The sequence below is a fragment of the Sorex fumeus genome, unplaced genomic scaffold (genome assembly GCF_029834395.1).
Source record: "Sorex fumeus unplaced genomic scaffold, SorFum_2.1 ptg000213l, whole genome shotgun sequence".
NCBI classification, from domain to species: Eukaryota; Metazoa; Chordata; class Mammalia; order Eulipotyphla; family Soricidae; genus Sorex; species Sorex fumeus.
The window spans coordinates 2,451,826-2,474,196 of NW_026606270.1; the positions used below are offsets into that span (position 1 = coordinate 2,451,826).

The window sequence follows — 22,371 nt, forward strand, 5'->3', positions numbered from 1 at the left end:
CATTATTCTCCTCCTGAAGAACTTTTTTTCTTGCCGTTTCAAAATGTAAAACCCCTTCCACAGTGGGCGAGCAGGGAGCTGGATTGAGCGTGGGACCTTTGGTCTACAGTATCAGTACCTGGTTCTTGTGTCTTTTCTCAGAGCCGAGGGGTTTCAGGGGAGGCACTTGGCCATTTCCCTGGGGTGACACTAATACTCTCATCTCTGTTTCTCCTCCCATTCACACCCCAGCCATCCCCAACCCACTGCATCTTTATCTGTCTGCTAGAACAAATATCCCAAACACAGCTAGTGGAGTGAAGGAAACGTTTGCTCAACGCCAAGAGTTTCCTTTGCATTTTTTGCATTTTTCAAATTTCTTTTTTGTTTGTTTGTTTGTTTGTTTGTTTTTTGGGTCACACCCGGCGATGCACAGGGGCTACTCCTGGCTCATGCACTTAGGAATTACTCCTGGAGGTGCTTGGGGGACCATATCGGACCCTGAGAATTGAACCCGGGTTGGCCGCCTGCAAGGCAAATGCACTATCGCTGTGCTATAACTCCACCCCCTGCATTTTATTTCTAAATGAGTTGAGCTAGTGTTCACCTCCCATGGAATGAAGGGAGAACCACAGAAGGGAGCTTCAGTGTGCCCCAAAGTTACAACACTTCAAAACGGTAGCTCTGGTCTTTAGAATCTGGGCTGGTGGCCTTTAACCCTCCTCTTATCCTCCTCATCACCACCCCCCAAGATTTTCTTTTCTTTTTTCTTTTGCTTTTTGGGTCACACCTGGCGATGCACAGGGGTTTCTCCTAGCTCTGCATTCAGGAATTACTCCTGGCGGTACTCAGGGGATCATACTGGATGCTGGGAATCGAACCCAGATTGGCCGCATGCAAGGCAAACGTCCTACCTGCTGTGCTATAGCTCCAGCCCCAAGATTTTGTTTTCTTGGCGTGCCTGTGCCCGCCACCCTCAAAATTCAAAGTCAAGTCTCTCATTCCCAGTGTGAAAAATCCGAGACTCGAGAAGGGGAAGAGACTTACTCTGGCTCCCACACAGTGTCGGGTGCAAAGTTAACCAGAGTCTGGGGCTCATGTGGTCGGACGTGGGAGCAGCTGACCCCAGCAGGCAGGAGTGAGCCTTGGGTTTGCAGGACTTGGTTAATCATCAGCTCTCGGCCCACCGGGCTGATTCCAGTGCAAAGAGAGATGTTGCCTTTTGCCTGTTTTCCAGGCCCTGAACTGGAGGTGGGTGGTGGGTGGTGGACACGGTGAGTGGCCTGGGGCCGGGACTAAAGGTCCAGCCTCAGTGACTGAACTAGGACTTTCTCACTAGTCCACTCGTTTGGTCTTCGCCACTTTGCTGTTGGACACACAGATGCCCATTTTACAGACGAGGAGCCTGAGGTGAGGCAACTTGCCCAGAGGAAGATGGTGAGTAGGTGGCTGAGTTCTGCAAGGCTGCTGGAGGTTGGAAGCACCCAAGCCAGGGGCAGGGTCTTCTGTCCAGCACAGCAGCCCTGTGCTTGCTCCAGTTCCTGTCCAGCTCTGCTCCTTACCCAGCCCAGACATCCCCAGGGCCATGGTTGCCCGGTGCAGGCCTGGTCAGCAGCCTTCCTTCGAGAGGAGGCTATGTGTGTGCCCAGTGATTCAGACATAAGCCATCTTTGAGAGCTAAAGTCTCACTCTTTTTTTGTTTTGTTTTGTTTTTGTTTTTTGGGGGTCACACCCGACAATGCACAGGGGTTACTCCTGGCTCTGCACTCAGGAGTCACTCCTGGCGGTGCTCAGGGGACCATATGGGATGCTGGGAATTGAACCCGGGTCGCCCGCATGCAAGGCAAATGCCCTACCCGCTGTGCTATCGCTCCAGCCCCATAAAGTCTCACTCTTTCCCCTGCTCTGCCCTGACTGCGAGGCTAACTTGCCATCCATCAGCGCTGCCGGCGAGGCCACCCTCAGAGCAGCGGGGGTAGCCTGACCCTCTGCTCCTCACTCCGAAGTCCAGGCCTGCTCTCTGTCCTGCTCTCATCTGAAATCAGGGTACAACTTCTCGCCTTCTGTGGTTGGGAGAGGTTGGCACCCGGGTGTGGATCCTACATTGTATAGCTTTTGTACTTGAACCCTGGGATTCCCAGGAAGTGGGAGGAGCCTAGAAGGGGAACTTCCGGCCCGGGCTCACTCCCACAATAACCCAGCTCTTGCTTGGGTGATTCGCGTGTCTCTCTCTTCTCCCTTCTCCGGAGACTCCTGGCTCTGATGTGTGTGTGTGTGTGTGTGTGAGAGAGAGAGAGAGAGAGAGAGAGAGAGAGAGAGAGAGAGAGAGAGAGAGAGAGAGACTCTTGTTGCCCAGCATCTATCCCCTGGTCATCTTGCTTGTCTAGGACACTGTTTGGCACCTAGGAGATATTCGATTCATGTGTGGAATTCATGAAGAAGTGAGCAGAGGAACCAGTAATGGCCCTATTCTCAGCTTCTGTTCTGCATACATAGAACCAGGATCATTAAAACTGACCATTGTGGGTTGTGGCAAGTGCCCAGTGAATTAGTGGATGCAAATCTGCCTGCCTTGGTGGGACCTTTAAGCTTCACGGGGGGTGTCCTTTTCCTCACTGGACAGCTGAGAACCTTCCTGCAGGTCTTGTGTGTCTCTTGCTTGAAGAATATTTCTACTCCGTGGGGACGGATGGAATTGGAGGGAGCAGTTCTGGGTCAGACCTAGATTAAGTCTACAACTAGAGTGAGTCGTTCCGGGTTAGACCTGGTAAGGTCTTTGATAGGGTACCTTTGATGGTGGAGTGACTGCCCAGTCCTGGGAATAAGCCTGACTCTGCCACAATCCCATGGGGCCACTTTGCCATGACCTGCCCCTCCGGGCCTCAGTGTCTCCAGGTGAAGAGAGCAGGTTAACAGCCCGTGTCCGCATCCTGGGGTGCTGCAGGCTTACAGACATCCCAGCTCTCAGTTCCCTGACTCTGTGTGACCCCGGGGTGCTGGGAATATTTGGAGAAGCCCTTATGTAAGCACTCAGCTCCCGACCAGCCGGTGGCTTCTGAACCACGAACCCCAGCCCTTTGGGGACTTTGCCCCATGGACTAGATTCCGCGTGGTGGATTGAGTCACTGTGGTTAGAAGAAGCTTGGGGGGTGGTCCGGGCAGATGGTTGAGTCTCAGCACTTAGTTTTCATGTTGTTTGTTTTTAGACCTCATTTCCTTTGGCTGTACTGTCATCGTTCTAGAAACTTATCATTTAGCGCAAACTGTTGTCCGGCCGCTAGTCTGTGTGAAGCATCCTCTAAGCTGCCCCCAACACCTGTTTGCAGCCGGGCGCCATGCAGACCCTCCTCTGCCTCATGGACCACCTGGCCTTAGGCTTCCGGGCTTAGACGTGAGCAGTAGCCTGAGCCCACCACGGATAAGGGCCGGGAACCGGGGGCCACTTAGCCACTTCACTTAGCCATTGGAAGTTCCCCTTTCCCACTCATCACTCCCATGAGTCTTCTAATCCCTGGCCACTCAGGAGAATCACCTGCAAGTTTTTATCAAAAATATAGAAACTTGAGGGCTGGGGCCACAGCACAATGGGTAGGGCATTTGCCTTGCACAGGGCCGACCCAGGTTTGATTCCCAATACCTCATATGGTCCCCCGAGCACCACCAGGAGTAATTCCTGAGTGCAGAGAAAGGAGGAACCCATGTGTATCGCCGGTTCAGGGGCAGAAGTGCCCAGCCACGGGTAAGACTTCCCAGCCCACAGACTAAGGGTATCAGCTCAATGGTGCTGGTGCTCACGGAGGACACTGGACACTGGGTGACAGGCATGGCCCCAACCCAGGTGACAGGGGTGCAGAGTGAACCAGAAATGGGCCAGGCAAGGGGTGTCTGTGGGTCAGAGTTCTCTGGGGCGGTGGTGGCCCACCCCATTGGTGTCTTATTAACAGCGTTCCCCTCTGCTTCAGTGCTCCGGCCTCTGGCCCCGCTGCCCTCAGGCTGTGCCCCCAGCCTGGCTACCCTTGGGGCTGGGGAGATCTGACTTTGAGCCGCAGATCTCCGAGGGGTGGTGAGCAGGGCCCGCCAAGGGCACCAGGAGGGAAGGAGCAGGCCAGGGGGCAAGGGACAGGGCTGCCCCAAAGCAGGGGCAGGGTAGAAAATAGCTTTCATCCCCGTCCATGCGGCCAGAGGTCCCGGGACACACCTCTCGGAAGCCAGGCGGCAGCATCACTGCGCAGCTGTTCCTTGTTTCCATTGGGGCCTCGGGAGCGACCTCCAGTGGAAGTGGGGTTTGGGGTATGAGTCGGGGGGCTGAGCAAGTGGGGTTGGCGCCGGACACTGCTGCCAGAAGAAGATGCTCTGAGTTTGGGTCAAGAAGTAAGAATTGGGACTAGAGCGATAGCACAACGGGTAGGGTGTTTGTCTTGCACGTGGCCGGCCCAGGTTCAATTCCCGGCATCCCATAGGGTCCCCCGAGCACCGCCAGGAGTAATTCCTGAGTGCAGAGTCAGGAGGAACCCCTGAGCATCGCTGAGTGTGACCCAAAAAGCAAAAAAAAAAAAAAATTAAGAATTGTTTGTTTAGCCAATGGTGGGCCACTTGGTATCGTGTGTGGTGGAGACGATCAGGAAATGTCCATTTTGCTGCCAGGGCGGCTTTGTCTGAGGCTGGTGAGCTGGAAGATTATTCCAGTCTAACAAGAAGGCAACACGCACATGTGGGGCCGGGCTGCTCCCACTTTAGAAGGCTTTTTCATAAGAGTCACTCACTAAGTCCTGTTAGCACCCACTCTCCTGCTAGGTCCCTCCCCTCCCCTCCCCTCCCTTCCCCTCTCATTCCAATCTTTCCCCTCCCCTCCCTTCTTTTCCTCTTCCCTTCCCTCCCCTCCCCTCCCTTCCCCTCTCATTCCAATCTTTCCCCTCCCCTCCCTTCTTTTCCTCTTCCCTTCCCTCCCCTCCCCTCCCTTCCCCTCTCATTCCAATCTTTCCCCTCCCCTCCCTTCTTTTCCTCTTCCCTTCCCTCCCCTCCCCTCCCTTCCCCTCCCCTCCCCTCCCCTCCCCTTTGGCAGCGGGCAACTCCAGCCCAATCTGGTTGGCCAGCAGCATTCGGCATTCTGCCGACCTCCCAGAGCCAGCTCCAGGTAGGACGGTGGGACGGACAGACAGAATGTCGAATGCCTCTTTTCCCTCCCGATTCAGCAAACAGGATGTGCTCGTTGGCCAGAAGGGGAGCCTGGAAGTCACTCTGGATGGGGTCCAGGAGGGAGCCCATGGACACGCCTCCTCCCTCCCCTCCCACTAAAGACACCTGCTCTTGCCTCCTAGCTGCGGCGCGGAGGAACGGCCTACGCACGGTGCCCGTGGAGATGCAGTCCCTCGCCAGCACTGAAGAGTGAGTCGGGCAGAAGCCACGGAGGAGCCCGTGCTTGTCGGGAAACCGTGACTGAGAGTCCAGCGCGGCCAGCCGTCTCCCCCTGCCCGGGACCCAATGGCCAGGTTTCCCCCACCCACCCCGGAGCTTGGGCACCAGTCCAGGGTCCCCTTGAAAGGGGCGAATAGAAAAAGGGCGGAGGAGCACATCTTTCCCTCGCTGGGGGAGTCTGCAAGGGAGCCTCGAAGGAGAGGGAACAACACCCACCGTGACGGTCAAGGAGGAGAGAGGGAAAACAGACCCCAGGGCCAGGGCAAGTCGAGGAATCTCACGAGAAGCTGGAGGTATAGGGAGTTGGGGGCTCAGGAAGCCAGATTCTGCTCGAGGCTCCGTCAGCCCCGAGTAACCTAGTACACAGCGAGGGAGTTGGAGCCATATATATATTCAACCCTGACTCTGAACCCTGCCACAAATGCGTGCAATGGTTTGGACGAATACCTTGAGTCTGTCTGACATCGGTATTTTTTTAAAAAAATTATTATTTATGATTTTTTAAAATGAATCACCATGAGATGCAGTTACAGACTTACAGACTTTCGTGATTATGTTTCAGTTATACAATGATTGAGTACCCATCCCTCCACCCATGCCCATTCTCCAACACCAATGTTCCTGGTATCCCTCCCGCCACCTCCACCCCTTCCCACCCCCTGCCTCCGTAGCACATTCCCTCTTTTTCTCTTTCCCTTTGGGTGTTATGGTTTGCAATACAGGTAACCGTGACATACACAGTTACAAAGTTGTTCATGGTTGGGTTTCAGCCATACAGTGTTCTAATACCCATCCCTCCTCCAGTGCACATTTCCCACACCAATGCACCCCCCCATACCCCACCCCACTTTTCTTCTCTTCTTTCTCTCTGTCTCTCTCTGTGTGTCTACGTCTCTGTCTCTGTCTCTCTGTCTCTCTGTCTCTCTCTGTGTGTCTATGTCTCTGTCTCTGTCTCTCTGTCTCTTTCTCTCTCTGTCTCTCTGTGTATCCCTGTGTATCTCTGTCTCTGTCTCTCTGTGTGTCTCTGTCTCTCTCTGTCTCTGTCTCCCTCTGTCTCTATCTCTCTCTGTCTCTGTCTCCCTCTGTCTCTATCTCTCTGTCTCTGTCTCTCTGTCTCCCTCTGTCTCTATCTCTCTCTGTCTCTCTGTCTCTATCTCTCTGTCTCTGTCTCTCTCTGTCTCTCTGTCTCTGTCTCTCATTCTCTCTCTCTCTGTCTCTCTCTCTCTTTCCTTTGAGCATTATGGTTTGCAGTGCAGATACTGAGAGGTCATCCTGTTTCTTCCTTTGCCTACTTTCAGCATGCAGTTCTTACCCAGAGTGACCATTTCCAGTTATCTTTGTCGTAATGGTCCCTTCTCTCTGCCAGCTGCCTTCTCCCCCAGTCCTTGAGGCCGGCTTCCAAGTGTGGACCAATCCTCCTGGCCGTTGTTCCTACTGTCCTTGGGTATTAGTCTCATACTATGTTTTTTTTTCTCATGTCCCACAAATGAATGCAATCCCTCTATGTCTGTCCCTCTCCTCCTGACTCATATCACTCAGTGCGATCCTCTGAGAATGGGCAGTTTTTAAGAGTGGGTGGGAAGACCTCACTAAGACAGCGGGATTTGGGCAAACACCTGGAGGGGTGAGTGGTCACTGGGAAGGAAGAGTGGGAACACAGGGACTTGAAAGCATCCAGGAAGCCAGTGGGGAGAGTGTTTGAGGGCACAGTGCAGGCAGAACATGTGAGACCACCCTCACCCCCAGGCCACAGGTATAACCTTGACTTTAAGTGAGGTGGGACCAACAGGGAAGGAGGGGAGGGGAGGGAGGGGAGGGAGAGGAGGGGAGGAATGGGACGTGACATCTGCCAGTCATAAAGCAGAGCTTGAGCTGACCTCCTGGGAAAGCCCCAGCACGTCCCTGCTCAGGGTCCTGTCCCCTCCCTGGCCTCAGTTTCCCCATCCATAGTTCCCTTTCTTTTCTCACACGCTGGGTCTGGTTGGTTGAGTGCCCAGTGTGGGATCCCTGAGCTCGAGTGAGATTCGGGTGACTCACCCAGGCCTCACCACCTGAGAAGCCCCGTCACCCATCCACAGCGTGTCTCAGTGTTTTACAGACTCCAGACCACAGCCCTGAGTGTGTGTGTGTGTGTGTGTGTGTGTGTGTGTGTGTGTCGGGGAAGGGGGGGCTCAGGTGGGACTTATACAACCAGAAGCTATTTAAAGTATCTTTCATTCTTGAGGGAAAAAAGGAACGTGTTAAACAGGGACAATTCTTCATTCTTACAGTTATGATTATTTTATCATTGCACAAGTCAAAACAATAAATACTCAGAAACCTAAAGGAAAATGAATTCAGCGTCTCACTCCCAGAGATAAACTAGAACAGTTAATAAATATGATTCTAATTTTTTTTGGGGGGTCCTTTTTTTGGTGTTGCTCAGGGGTTATTCCTGGCTCTGCACTCAGGAATTACTTCTGTCAATGCTCAGGGGAGCAGATGGGGTGCCAAGGATAGAACCCAGGTTTGCCACGTGCAAGTACCCACTGTACTATCGCTCCAACTTTAATTCTAGATTATTTCTTGAACTCTCTCTCTCTCTCTGGACATCAATGAATCAAATCAAAGTTCAGTGATGCTATATATTTGGAACCTGCCCTCTCTCCCAGTGGGGGCAATGTCTATCTTTTTACTGCATTGCATTTGGATCAACATAATTATCTTTACAATATTAATAATTCTTAATTTCCTTCTTTCCTGAAAGATATCTATAATTCCGCTCACGAGAAGACACCAAGGCAACACGATGGGGACTATTTTGGACTTTTCTCTATACTCACATATTCATGCAACATATGAATACTTTTACTTTGATTTTTTTTTTCTTTTTGCTTTTTGGGTCACACCCAGCGATGCATAGGAGTTACTCCTGGTTCATGCACTCAGGAATTACTTCTGACGGTGCTTGGGGAACCATATGGGATACTGGGAATCGAACCTAGGTCAGTTGCGTGCAAGGCAAACGCCCTACCCGCTGTGCTATTGCTCCAGCCCCTACTTTGATTTTTTTCCAGTCCCAGGAGTCAAACCCACGGCCTCACACCTCCAAGACAACCCCTTCTCACTGAGCTACATCCCTAGCATCCTCTGACGGAATCTTGGCATTTATTGACGTTGGCTTTGGGGCCACACCCAGAGGTGCTCAGGCCTTCCTCCTGGTCCTGCACTCGGGGATCACTCCTGGAAGTGCTGGGAAGACCATGCATGGTGATAGGGATGGAACCCGAGTCAGCTGCGAGCATGGTAAAAGTTCTGCCTACTGGACCAACCTCCTGGCCCATGTGAAAATTTAAAAAAGCAGAAATGAATGGTGCTATTACTATATTTTTGTAAAATCACTTATCTATTTTATTTTTGGGGGGGTCACACCCAGCGACGCTCAGGGGTTAGTCCTGGATCTGCACTCAGGAATTACTCCTGGCGGTGCTTGGGGGACCATATTGGATGCTGGGGATTGAACCCAGGTCGGCCGCGTGCGAGGCAAACGCCCTACTCTGTGCTATCGCTCTGGCCCCAAATGGTGCTATTACTCACCTTTCACTGTATAGAATGGATTTTTTCCCTACTCAAACCCGCTAAATCATTATTTTTAATCACTGCCCGGGGAGTGATTAATCAGAACCAAAGTTCATCCTTATTGATGAATCAACTTTTCAGGAAGGTTTCAATTATTTTCCTGTTCAAATTTATTTGCCACCCCAGGGAGCTATTTTGTTCCCTCTCCGGAGACTCAGTTCTTTCTTTCGGATACATTCTTAGCGAGGAGCCCCCCGGGGCTGAAGGCTGCCCACTTTGAGAGGGTTTGCACACCTGTGCCAACTTCTTCTCGACAGACCCCCAAGCCCTCGCAACCCCAAAACTGTGTCCGTACTGTGTTTTGCCCCGAACCGGGGTTTCTGGCAGCCCTGAATAGCTTCTCTTGGGTCTGTTTAAAGCAAAGGCAGTCTCGAGGAGGTCGAGGCACCCGCGGATCTCTCTGCCGACTCCAAGAAGGAGAAGGAATATTGCAGAAACATCTGGAAGGGGCTCCTCATCTCCATCCCCTACTCGGCCAGCATCGGGGGTACCGCCACCCTCACCGGCACGGCCCCTAACCTCATCCTGGTTGGACAGCTCAAGAGGTAAAAGCAAGCATTGGTGACTATCAAGGGGGCGCGGGGGGGTCTCTCCTCCTACTCCCCCCTCCATCCTCCCTCCTTTAGACCCTGTGATAAAGCCCCAGTCAGCCCTGGTCAGCCTCAATCGCCCTGGTTAAGCCGGGTCAGCCTTGGTCACCCCTGGTCCACCAGAGGGGACCTCTATTCTGGTGGAAGAACAACCAATGAACAGAAAGCACTCATGCGACATGTCAGTGCAGTGACTTATAAAATCTAATCCTGCAGGGAAGGGGGTCTCCCTGGCAGGGCTGGGTGTGCCCTCTAATAAGGGGATATTTGAGCAGAACTCAGAGGGGAGGAAGGATGCTTTGCAGACTTGGGGGGTGTGGTGGGGGTGGGGTCAGGGTGCAGAGCCTGGCCAAGCTGGGGGCAGTCTCAGGGAGCAGCTTGGAGTGCAGCGAGGTGGGCACAAAGCCATGAGAAAATGTGGTGAGACTGACACACACCAGGTCAGAGCGGGAGGAGTCATGGAGAACTAGGAGCTGACCCCTAGTTATCAGCGTTTGCCTTTAACACGGACCCTCACTTGAGGGAGAAGCTTTGCAGGCAAGACCGTTGGGAGATTGTGTTCAAAATCCCAGCACATATAGAAGATCTTAAGATTTCCGGTTTCTTTTTTGTTTTTGTTTTTCTTGACTTTGGGGCCACAGCAAACAATGCTCAGAGGTTCCTCCTGGCTCTGCACTCAGAAATCACTCCTGGTGGTGCTCAGGGGAGCATATAGGGTGCCGGGGATGGAACCTGGGTGATTGCAGGCAAGGCAAGCAAGCACCCTCCCCACTGTACCACTGCTCCAACCCCAGATTCCAAATTTCTTTCCAAGAGGTGGACGGTTCTCTGACTGTTTTTGTGATGTTGATGTCATTTATGTCTCTTTCACCCCCACAAATGCAAATGAAAGCATTTGGCCAACAAGAAGTATCCGGCATTCATCCGGTGTTCAGCTCTTTACTGGGCGTGCACCCCAAGGGGGGGACTTATTAGGGTACGGAGTGATTTTCTCAGAGAGTGAGGGTTTGATATACACATAGTCACACTACGCTTACAGGCAACTGAAGTGATGTCCATGAGACAGTTCTTAAATTAATTTTAATGAGGAAACACTGGTTCACAAGAGCGGGCATGTTTGCTGAAGAGTGTATATGTGTCTTAGGGGTACAGTGTAACCACAGTGCACCCACCACCAATGTGCCAATATCCTTCCACCACAGTCCACTGGATCCTTGCATGAGAAAGTCCAAAGACATCCTCATGCACTGATTCGGAAGCCATAGCCCTTCCCACTATTCACAGACTCTAACATTCAGCGCTAAGAATTGATGAGAAAAGACGGGAGATTCTGTCTGGGTTTGGATGGCAGTGTCCAGGGAAGGCTGAGAGAATTCAGGCCTGGGTCCCCAGATGCAGATGTACGTTGGGGGCACAGGGGTGGGGACAGGCGTTTGTATTCTGAGAAAAGAAGCCCACCGCAAATCTTTGGTGCCTTTTGAATCTTGGCTCTTGGGGCAAGGCCTGAATGTTTTTGCTGAATTGAAGACTCAGACATTAAGGGGGTCCTGCTTCCAGTGAGGGGAGAATCTGGGTTTGGCCTTTTCTGTCTCCTTTTTTGGGAAGGGCAGCTGAGCAAAAGGGTCAGACATCGGAGGAGGAAGCCTTGTCCTCCATGCTGGAAGGGAAAGAAGTGATTCTGGGGACCACGGAGACAGGTGCTGAGTTGGGGAGAAAAGGGGAGAGTTGCTGTCAGAATTTTCAATGCCTACCTGCTGTGAATGTTAATTTTGTTCCAACTAGAAGAGAGAATATGGAACAAGTAAGAGTTCTAGGCAGGAAAATAGCTAACATGTAGAATTTTTAGAAAATTGCATGTAAATGACATGCAAATAATATGCACCATTTAATTGCACTCACTTCGGACCTTCTCATCCAGGAGGGAATTTAAGTGGAAGAACACAGGACTCTGGTTCTTCAACTGGGAGCTGGAAAACTGGGAAATGACTGTCCTAGGGGTTCCCCCAGGCCTTGACTCCCCAAGTGCATTTTATTAGTTGATTCTGATTATACATGATTCAGACACAGAGAGACACTCAGAGACATAGGAAAAAATTGAAATGAAAATGCTACCAATTTCACTGTTATTATTTTTAGTGGAATTCTAGTTTTGAATTTGAATATATGCTATGAACAGATAGATATTTAACATTATTGTCATTACGCTTTTTAATACAGGTTCGAGGCCCAATTTTGTCATTTAAATTTTTTTTAAATAAAATATGCTTAATGACTAGAACTTGTCCCTTTTAGACGTCACGCCCTATTAATCAGCACCACTCAGCTCATTATCAGGCTCTAGGTCATCATTGTACTATTATGAGCAATGAGACTAGATATACCTGCTGCTATTTTAATGAAATTGAATTTATTTATTTGGTTTTGTTTTGGGTCTTTTGTTTTGGGGTCACACCCAGCGGTGCTTAGGGCTTACTCCTGCTCTGAGTGCAGGGATCACTCCTGGAGGACCTTGGGAGACCAGTGGAATGCTGGGGACCGAACCTGGGTTGGCTGCATGCAAGGCAAGCATCCTACCAGGTGGGCTAGCGCCCTGAACCCTGGGCAGCACTGCTCTAGCCCTTCAGTGCCAGAAATTACCTGCACCACACCTGTGGTATTCAGGGGGCTCCAGGGCTATACAGGGCCGTGCGCTGGGACCCCCAATGTCCTGGCTTTATTTGAGGGGCCACGAACACCTGGAGAGCAAACTGGAGTCAACCACATGCAAGACAGACATGTGCCCTGACCCTTGTACTAGTTCTCTGGCCCTCTTAATTATTGTAAAGTGTTTTATTGTTGTCTTACCTCAAAAGGCATGCCTGTTTAGTATAGAAAATTTAGAAAATTCAGATAAAAAGAAAGGAAATAAAAATCTCCCATGCTTCCGCTATATATATATATTTACCAAATATATATATGTACATATATAGCTGCTGAAACTATTAATCCATTCCCTTTTCATCCACTTGTAATTTTTAGTTCTGTGGTTACTGTCCACATTTTGTTTATTTGCTTATTGTTTAATAGGTGGGCTGGAGAGAAAGCACAGCGGGTAGGGCGTTTGCCTTGCACACGGCTGACCCGGGTTCAATTCCTCCACCCCTCTTGGAGAGACTGGCGAGCTATCGAGAGTATCTCGCCCGCACGGCAGAGCCTGGCAAGCTCCCCATGGCGTATTCAGTATGCCAAAAACAGTAACAAAAAATCTCACAGTGGAGATGTCACTTGTTCCTGCTCGAGCAAATCAATGAAAAACGGGAGGACAGTGCTGTAGTGCTATTGTTTAATAGGGGCTCTGTGCCTTTTGTTGATATAAGAATACGTGATTTTAGAACCACTTTTGAGCAAGCCTACATACCTTCTTGGCCCATTTTTGCTCCACCCTTGACACACACACACACACACACACACACACACACACACACACACGACATATTTTTGGTAGCATCTCTAGATGAAGGGATGTGCATCTTTTGAGACCCTGAGTGCATTTTACCAAATTCTCCTACAGAAAGGACTTTTCTCCCCCAGGACATCACTGCCCAAGTCCTCTCCCAAGCCGGGTGGGGGAAGCTGAGAGAGTTGGCAGGAGAAGTGCCTGGCATTGCACTACGAGACACAAGCCTCTGGGCCAGGACCCTGCGAGTCCAAAGCGGCAGCCCACAGATGTGCTGTTCCCACCATGGAAACGTCGCATTGTGGGACAGAGCGCTAGGACAGTGGGAAGGGCACTGGCCTTGCTTGAGGCCAACTGGGTTCAATCCCTGGCACCCCATAGGGTCTCCTGAGCCCACCAGGAGTGATCCCAGAGCACAGAGCCAGGAGTAAGCCTGGGGTATGTTTCCCAAACAAAAACAAAATAGACAAACAAAATAGAGAAACCTCACCCTCTTCCAAACAGAGCTCCAGATATGGGCTCACTGGACCAATATTCCTGCCTAGTGACCACACGGGGGGAGCAATGGCAGCTGACTCTCCCAGTGGGTGACTCTCCACTTCTTGGGTCCAGTTCACATCCCCGGGGACCCGTCTGCCCCTTCTCAGGCAGTTGTCACTGGAGTCCCAGGAGGCCAGAGATCCAGGCTCCCCACTAAAGGGGACCAAAGGAAGTAGGTGCCTTCCTGGAGAAGGGACAGAAGGGTCTGCTCCCAACATGCCCAGGGGACCAGCTCCCCCGTCCCCCTCTCCTCCACTGCCAGAACTGACCTTGAGACTGACCCTCTCTCTTGTCTCCAGCTATTTCCCAATGTGTGACGTGGTGAATTTTGGCTCCTGGTTCGTTTTCGCCTTCCCGCTCATGCTGATATTCCTGCTGGTGGGCTGGCTCTGGATCTCCTTCCTGTACGGGGGACTGACACTAAGGTACCCCTCATCTTCCTCATGGGAGGCTGTGGTGGGTGGGAGGCATGGTGGATCCTGGGACTCTGCATTGGAGGGAGCCATGCTGGGGAGCTGGGGGGGGTGGGCTATAATCGTGACACTGACCGGTGACCCCTCTCAAGGGGGGCAGAGAAGTTGGGGTCCCCACCTCATGCTAGTTCTCAGTGAGGTCACCCACCCCTGTGATTACTGGTTGAACTCTTCTCTGAGGCAGGAAGGGCACCCACACCAAAGGAGGGAAAGGGTTTCCTTTGATGGGTTCATAATTGGGGGGTGGGTGATGTGAGAGCAGGAGAATCTGGAGTGAGGAAAATATTCCTTGGTCGACTACTCTAGCATCTATCTGCTTACATGGGGGAGAAAGTCTCAGCTGTCTTCTGAGGAGAAGCCCTCCTACCTGTCCAAGTCAGCCTTCTGAATAAGGGGGGAGCAAGCGGGCCCAGGAACCCGAGCCCACAGTGCTGACATTTGTTTAAATCTTTTTTTAATATATATTTATTGAATCACTGTGGGAAAAGTTACAAAGCTTTCAGGTTTAAGTCTCGGTCATGCAATGATCAAACACCTTTCCCTTCACCAGTACTTAATTTTCACCACCAAGAACCCCAATATATCCCCCTCCCACCCTTCCCAATGCCTGTGAGGCAGATGAATTCTACTTAACACTCTATCTACTTTCATTTGTTTAAATTTTTGTGGTTTCATTCTATTGAAAATGAGTCTCATCTTCCATTGACCAGAATGATACCAAACCTTTTCTCTGAATACATTTCTTGGACTTCAGCAAGAACTTAGTTGGAAGAAAGTATGAAGCAGCTGCTATGAGCCCTGGCATGGGTCTAAGAACCGTTGTGTAGATCATGAAGGCTTGGAGTTGGAGAAATAACTATGGGGGGCAGAGTCCCAGCCATCAACTCCTTCTCGGTCCCCAATTTCATTAGGAAGAAATAAGGGTGACCAAACAAACAGGACCTCGATTTATCCTGTATGGCCAATGCTATCCAATTGCCCCGCTTATAAACCCTTATTAGGGCGTGTGGAAGCTGATTGGTCAGTTCCACAAACCCTCATTTACATAAGGCATGCCGGACCAATCAGTGAAAGGAATGGGGAGAGAGAGAGAGAGAGAGCGAGAGAGAGAGAAACATATATACATATATACACACATATACATACATATGTATGTGTATATATCTATATCTATATATACACTTATATATGCAGGAACGGGCCCCAGCACGCTGGGATTCACCCACTCACAGTAGGGACAATCCACGGTTCCAAGTTGAGACCTGAGCTGTCACTCCAGGCTCTGGTGGGAGTTTGATCTTCCTACAGAAAGCACCGCTGAGAGTTTTTCTAGTTCACTTAATTTTTAAAAATATCCCATCCATATGGCTCAGTAGTCACTGTGCAAAGAGGCCACACTGAGAATTCTTACCCCCAGGCCTGTGTAGACCCATTTATCCGGTAGGTTCCCCCCCAGACAGTGACCCACTTTTATCGATTCCTTGGATGATTGTCTATATAAGCAGATAAAACCCTATTTTCCGATGATCAGTCTGCCTGACAGATACTATTTTGTACAGGAATAAATATGTTTGCAAGGTGGATTTTCATCGGTGGGATTTCTATGTCAGATAATAAACACACTTTATCATATTTTAATAGATGCTGTTAAATTGTTCTCTGGAGGGATATTTCTTATTTGTTGTCCTATCGACAAGGTATTGGCCTGTTTCCATGCATGCAGCAAGGTCATTTTTTTTTTGGTTTGGCTAATCTGCCAATAGCTAAAAGGAAAATAATGTGTCTTTCTTTTATTGAATTCTGAGGGAGCCCAGGATAGCCCAATGGCTCCTGCCTCCCAAGTGAGGAGCTTTGAGCGTGATCTTGAACTCCCAGCACCCACCATTACTCCCCACGTATGTGGGTACCCCCCAGTATCACTCATCTGCTATCATAAAGGCTGTGACCACAAGATGCAGGATCCCCCATGGGCACCCCCAAGCAAGTGTGTGACCTATCACAGACATGATAACAAAAGGGAAAGAAATGGAGACTGAAAACATTTTGAGTCTGGGGTCAGAGCAATAAGCCAGTGGGTAGGGTGCTTGCCTTATATATGTAATCATCCCAGATTGGATCCCCAACATCCCCTATGGTCCTCCAAGCCCACCAGGAGTGATCCCTGAGCGCAGAGTCAGGAGACAGACTTGAGCACCACCAGGTGTGGCAAAAAAAAAAAAACACCAAGTCATTTTGAGCAATGCTTCATCTGGAGGTACAGCCCAAATAATTTGTGTATATTCATGCATGGGGTCATTGCATTTTCTTTCCTGACAACTGTGAATCTGTGAGTTTATTTCTTGGGCTTACTTTTCACATGGGTTGGGGGTTTTGGTGGCCTTGAATTCTAGGACTCTCGTCTTATTGGAAGATGGAGGCTAAGTTTCAGAATAATGTGTGAGTTTTGTTTCCTTTGCTTATGGTACTTCTTGCCACGGAGACATTTTCTGAAGTTGTCCACACAGATGAATTGGTCGATCATTTCTAAATTTTTGAGTTCAGGCATAAGGATTTTTCCATGACAGGAGTTATGAAAAAGAATCCCACTTTCCTCTAGTGTTTTTAGTTTTTTAACAATGCAGTCTCTGTTCTATTTGGAGTTTACTCTTGAGGTCCAGAGTGAAGTTAAACTCCGACTTAATATTTTTGTTTCAGAAGGCCACCCCATTGACCTAAGGGGTTTCATGGGCATACACATACGTTTCGGGGGGGGGGGTTGTTTGATTTTGCTTTTGGGGCCATACTTAGAGACGCTCAGAGCTTACTCCTGGCTCTGCACTCAGAGATCACTCCTGATGGGCTTGATGGATTATATTGGATTATAAACATTGAACCTGAGTCAGCCTTACAAGGCACCTTACCCACTGCGTTATCTCTCCAGACTTCGAGTTTCTCATTTTTAATGACTGGCATCCAATTAATCCTCCTTTGGTTGTTTGTGCTTTTGCTGTTGTAGCTGAGAGAGTTCCCTATCCAAGGCCTTGAAAATGTCCCCTGCATTTTCTTTTAAGAAGTCTTAAAAGTCTTAAGAGTTAGCGCTTGTATTTAGACCATTGGTCCATTTTGAGCATCATTTTGTATAAGGAACCGAATAGGGATTCACGTTCACTCCATGGCATCGGCTACAACCCTGGGCAATGACTTTGCACCCCCCAATGCATGGTCTCCGCACCCTTGTGGCATCAGTTGGCCACTGGAAAGGTTTCATTTGCTCTGGGCTCTTCATTCATTTCCTTTGAACTTCACAGTCCAACATTGACTAGCTGGTCTTTCCCACACCAGTTTAAGCCACCAGCTTTGTCGTGGACTAAATCCCCATTTTTAAGTTAGATTTCAGTACTCTGTATTTTTTAAAAATAAATGAACTATTTTATTATTTGTTTATTTATTTTAAAATTTTATTTCAATGAATCACCATGAGATATAGTAACAGACTTAAAAACTTTCGTGATTATGTTTCAGTCATACAATGTTCAAGTACCCATCCTTCAAATACCCAACCCCCACAGTGCTCATTCTCCACCACCTATGTTCCCAGTATCCCTCCCGCCACCCCCACTTCATCCCATCCTCTGACTCTGAGGCAGGCACATTCCCTCTTACTCTCTCTGTCCTTTTGGGTGTTATGGTTTGCAATACAGGTACTAAGCGGCCATCATGTTTGGTCCATAATCTACTTTCAGCATGTATCTACCATCCCGAGCGAGCCCTCCAACCATAATTTACTTCGTGGTCCTTCCCCTATCCCAGATGCCTTTTCCCCCAGCATGTGAGACCAGCTTCCAAGCCGTGGAGCGATCCTCCTGGCCCTTATCTCTACTGTCCTTAGGTGTAAGTCTCCTATTATGTTACTGTATATTCCACAAATCAGTGCAGTCATTCTATGTCTGTCCCTCTCTTTCTGACTCATTTCACTTAGCATGACACTCTCCATGACCACTTACAAGCAAATTTCATGACTTCAAATTTCATGACTTCACTTACAAGCAAATTTCATGACTTCATCTTTCCTAACAGCTGCATAGTATTCCATTGCGTAGATATACCAACGTTTCTTTAACCAGTCATCTGTTCTCGAGCACTCGGGTTCTTTCCAGATTCTGGCTATTGTAAACAGAGGACTCTGTATCTTGTTCCCATGATTGGTCCATTTATTCTCGCGTCCTTTTGAACTGGTTCACGATCAGATCCACACTTTCAGAAAAGTACCCGGACTGCCCACAGGGAGAGCAGATTGGAGAAAGGAAGGGCAGAGACAGAGAGACCCCCTTCGCAGGCCATTGTGGTCTCCGCGGCAGAGACAGTGTGGCCCAGCCAGATGACGGGGACAAATAACTGGTACCTGCAGGGACCGGACCTAACCCTTCCGGCTCACTCCCCACTTTCTGTCTCAGGGGCTGCATGAAGAAGAAATCCGAAGTCAGGACTCAGGTGGAAAAGAGAGCGCGTGTGAAGATTCAGGAGGAATTCCAGAAGCTGGGGCCCATCAAGTATGTGGTGTGGGGGTCTCCAGCCCGGAGGGCGCCCTGGGCCTTCCCTACTCAGCTGATCTAGAGCTCAGCTCAATCTCCAGGGTGCTGGGCTCTGGGTTGCCTTTCCCACTGCTGGTCTGAGAGCCTGAATAGGAGCATCAAGAGGAAGGTTTATGAAGTGTGTGTGTGTGTGTGTGTGTGTGTGTGTGTGTGTGTGTGGAGGGGGACCTCGGAGCGCACACAACGCCTCAGGGTGGACTTGGCGGGCATGGGGGTCTGACCCTTTTCCGCCTGCTCCCCCGCACTGCCCAGGGACATAGGGTGCTCCGAAGTGGGAGTTTCCTCTCTCCATCCCTGTCCTGTGTGTCCCCTCTGTCCAGCCTCTCTGAGCATCTGTCAGCCTTTGATCTATTTCCGGGATGCTCTCTCTCTTCTCCCTCTTCCTCTCTCACTTTCTCTCTCCTCTCCCCTTCCTCCTTCATTTCTCTCTCTCCTCTCTCCCTTCCTCTCTTCCTCTCTCCCTCCCTACTGCCCTCCCTCTCTCCCTCTGTCTCCTCTCTCCTTCTCCCTCTCTCCCTCTCTCTATCGTCCCTTCTGCCCTAACACCCTTCCCCCTCTCTTTTCTCTCTCCCTCTCTCCATTCCTCTCTTCTCTCTCTCTCCTCTCTCCTCTCATTCCCCCTCTCCCTTCATCTCTCCTTCCTGCTCTCTCTTCTCTCTCCCTGTCCTCCTCTCTCCCTTTCTTTCTCTACTGTCTCATTCCCCACCCTCCATTTCTCTCTCTTCTCTCTCTCCCTCCCTCCCTTCCACTCTCCTTCTCTTCCTCTTTCCCTCCTTCCTGCCCTCCCTCTCTTTCCTCTCTCCTTCTCCCTTTCTCCCTCTTTCTCTCTTCTCTCCCTCTCTCCTTTCTTACCCTCTCTCTCCTCTCTCCTTCCCTAATACCCTTCTTCTCTGTCTCTTCTCTCTCCTTCTCTCCCTTCCTCTCCCTCTCTTTCTCCCTCCCTCTCTCCTTCCCTACCTCCCTTCCTCTCTCTCCACTCTCCCCCTTCTCTCACTCCTCCTTTCCCTTCCTCCCTCCTTCTTGCTCTCTTCTATTTCTTCTCTCTCTCTCTCTCTCTCTCTCTCTCTCTCTCTCTCTCTCTCTCTCTCTCTCTCTCCCCCCACCCCTGTTTCCTTTCTCAGTCTCTATCACTTTCTTGAGACTTTCCTTAGGCACTGGGAGTTTTCCAGGCAAAAACAAAATGCATGATTTGGGGGAGGAGAGGGGCTGGTACTTCCGAGGGTTGCGGGTGGGGGGTGCGGGGGGTGAGGGGGAGTATGTGAGCACCAGAGACCATCACCCCAGGGGATCCCCCTCCCTGGACTCTGGTGCTCGCAGAGCTGTGAATTGCTCTTTCCAGCTTCTCCATGGCTGGGCCCAGCTCAGTCACATACAGAGAGTCCCTGCCCGTGCCCAGCCCCCGCCAAATGCACGCGGGACCCCGGGCTCACGCCAGCTCATGTCTGTGCTGCAGGTTTGCCGAGCAGGTGGTCTTCATCCTCTTCTGTTTGTTCGCTGTCTTCCTCTTCACCCGGGACCCTAAGTTCATCCCTGGCTGGGTCAATTTCTTCCTCCCTGGGTAAGCGATGGGACCGGCAGGGAGGGGGCTAGGGTGGGCCTCCTGCAACTGGAGAGATTGGGCTGGGCCCCTACTTTTTGCCCCGGGTCATAACTAACATTCTCCTGCTCCCCTCGAATGGGCTTGGGTACAGATGATGGAGCATTTGGCTTTTTTTTTTCTTTGGGTCACACACACCTGGTGATGCTCAGGGGTTACTCCAGGCTCTGCACTCAGGCATTATGCCTGGCGGTGCTTGGGGGACCCTATGGGATGCTGGGGATTGAACCCGGGTCAGCCACATGCAAGACAAACGCCCTCCCCACTGTGCGGTAGCTCCAGCCCCATATTTGGCTTCTTGCATGTTAAGATTCTGACTCGGGCAGCAAAAAAAAAAACAACAACAACAAAAAAAAACTGGGTTTGATTCCCACCTCCAACAAGCCTTGTGAGCAAAGCAAATCCCTCGGCCAGGCGATGCTGATGGAGGGCCCATGGGCCCTTGTCCTCCTGCGTGTCCCTGGGGGCCAGGAGGCGGCTCAGCAGGGAGCACACACCTTGCACACCTAAGGCCCAGTTCCACGCCTTGCACCACACACGGAAGCCCACACACGCAAACCCCAAACCACAGGCGGTTAGACCCACCCCCCCCGCAAAACAGGGGAGTGAGTGAATCAAAGGAAATGCCGTGATTTTTTTTTTTTTTAGAAGATGCAGGTGGAACCTGGACTTCGGATGTTGGGAAAGGAACAAAGGTTAGAAAGGGTAGAGGTCAAAGGTGGAGAGAGCCCCTGGGAAGGTGCTGAGCCTGAACAGGCAGAGCTGAGGAGTTGGAGGGAGGGCCCGCAAGGCCGCCTGGAAAGGAGGGAGGACCGGGCAGGGCAGGGCTGGACACTGGATGGGTCTGGCCAGCAGGGATGGGAGGATGGTACTCGGGTCTCTCTTCCATTGCAGTGACCACGCCCAGCCACGTTGGATAGAGATGCTCTGTCTACTTCCTCCTGGGAACCCCAGACCCCTGAGACCCCACACCCAATAAATGAGGGACCTCAGTTTTGATTTCTTACTATGAAGGATAAGCATTGTCATTCAATGGGGCTGAGAACTGTAGCTGTTACAACCATTCTTTAAATTTCCAGTTGTAGGTGCTTTTTGTTTAGATGAGAAATGGGGGCCTGGAGTGATAGCACAGCGGGTAAGGTGTTTGCCTTGCATGCAGCCAACCTGGGTTCAATTCCCAGCATCCCACATGGTCCCCTGAGCACTGCCAGGAGTAATTCCTAAGTTCAGAGCCAGGAGTAACCCCTGAGCATCACTGGGTGTGATTCAAAAAGAAAAAAAAGAAGAAGAAAAAGAAAGAAAGAGAAATGGGGATCCTAAACATTCCAGAAATACAAAGAAAGAGAAAACCACTGACTCCAACTCTGATGCTCATTTTCTCTGACTTAACAATGTTTAACATGGGTCAAGGTGATGGTACGGCAGGTAAAGTGATTGCATTGCATGCTACTGATCTGGGTTCAATCCCAGGCACCATATATGGTCCCCTGAGCACTACCAGGAGGGACCCCTGAGTGCAGAGCCAGTCATAAGCCCTGAACACCACTGGGTGTGGCCGGTAGCCAAAAATAAATAAAATTATCTAACTGGAAACTATTCTTTTTAAACATTTATTCTTATTTTACTATTCTTATTTTATTATTGGGCTGGAACTATAGCACAGTGGGCAGGGCGTTTGCCTTGCAAGTGTCCAACATGGCCAACCCAAGTTTGATTTCTCCACCCCTCTAGAGAGCCCGGCAAGCTGCCGAAAGTATCTCACCCGCACAGCAAAGCCTGGCAAGCTCCCCATGACGTATTCGATATGCCAAACACAGTAACAACAAAGTCTCCAATGGAGACGTTACTGGGCCCGCTCGAGCAAATCAATGAACAATGGGAGGACCGTGATTTTATTATTATTATTGTTATTATTATTATTATTTTGATTTGGGGGCCATACTCAACAGTTCTCAGCAATTTTCCCTGGCTCTGTACTCAGGGATCACTACTGCAACACTCAGGAGACCATCTAGGATGCCGGGGATCGAACCCAGGTCAACCATGTGCAAGGCAAGCACCCTCCCCACTGTCCTATCTCTCCGGTCCCCTAACTGGAAACTATAACTCAATGGTATTGTCTGTTACAGGCCTGTTGACAGTCACCAAAATT

The 22,371-nt window shown here is 50.4% G+C and overlaps 1 protein-coding gene across 1 annotated transcript in view; it reads left to right on the top strand.

The window, feature by feature from the left end:
- SLC13A3 (solute carrier family 13 member 3) overlaps nt 1–22,371 on the top strand; it is an 80,355-nt gene that overhangs the window by 37,453 nt on the left and 20,531 nt on the right. Inside the window, exons 4-8 of the mRNA XM_056108427.1 lie at nt 5,298–5,364; nt 9,372–9,557; nt 13,878–14,003; nt 18,485–18,580; nt 20,076–20,180. Coding sequence (XP_055964402.1) covers nt 5,298–5,364; nt 9,372–9,557; nt 13,878–14,003; nt 18,485–18,580; nt 20,076–20,180 — 580 coding nt within the window. The remainder of the gene's footprint in view (nt 1–5,297; nt 5,365–9,371; nt 9,558–13,877; nt 14,004–18,484; nt 18,581–20,075; nt 20,181–22,371) is intronic.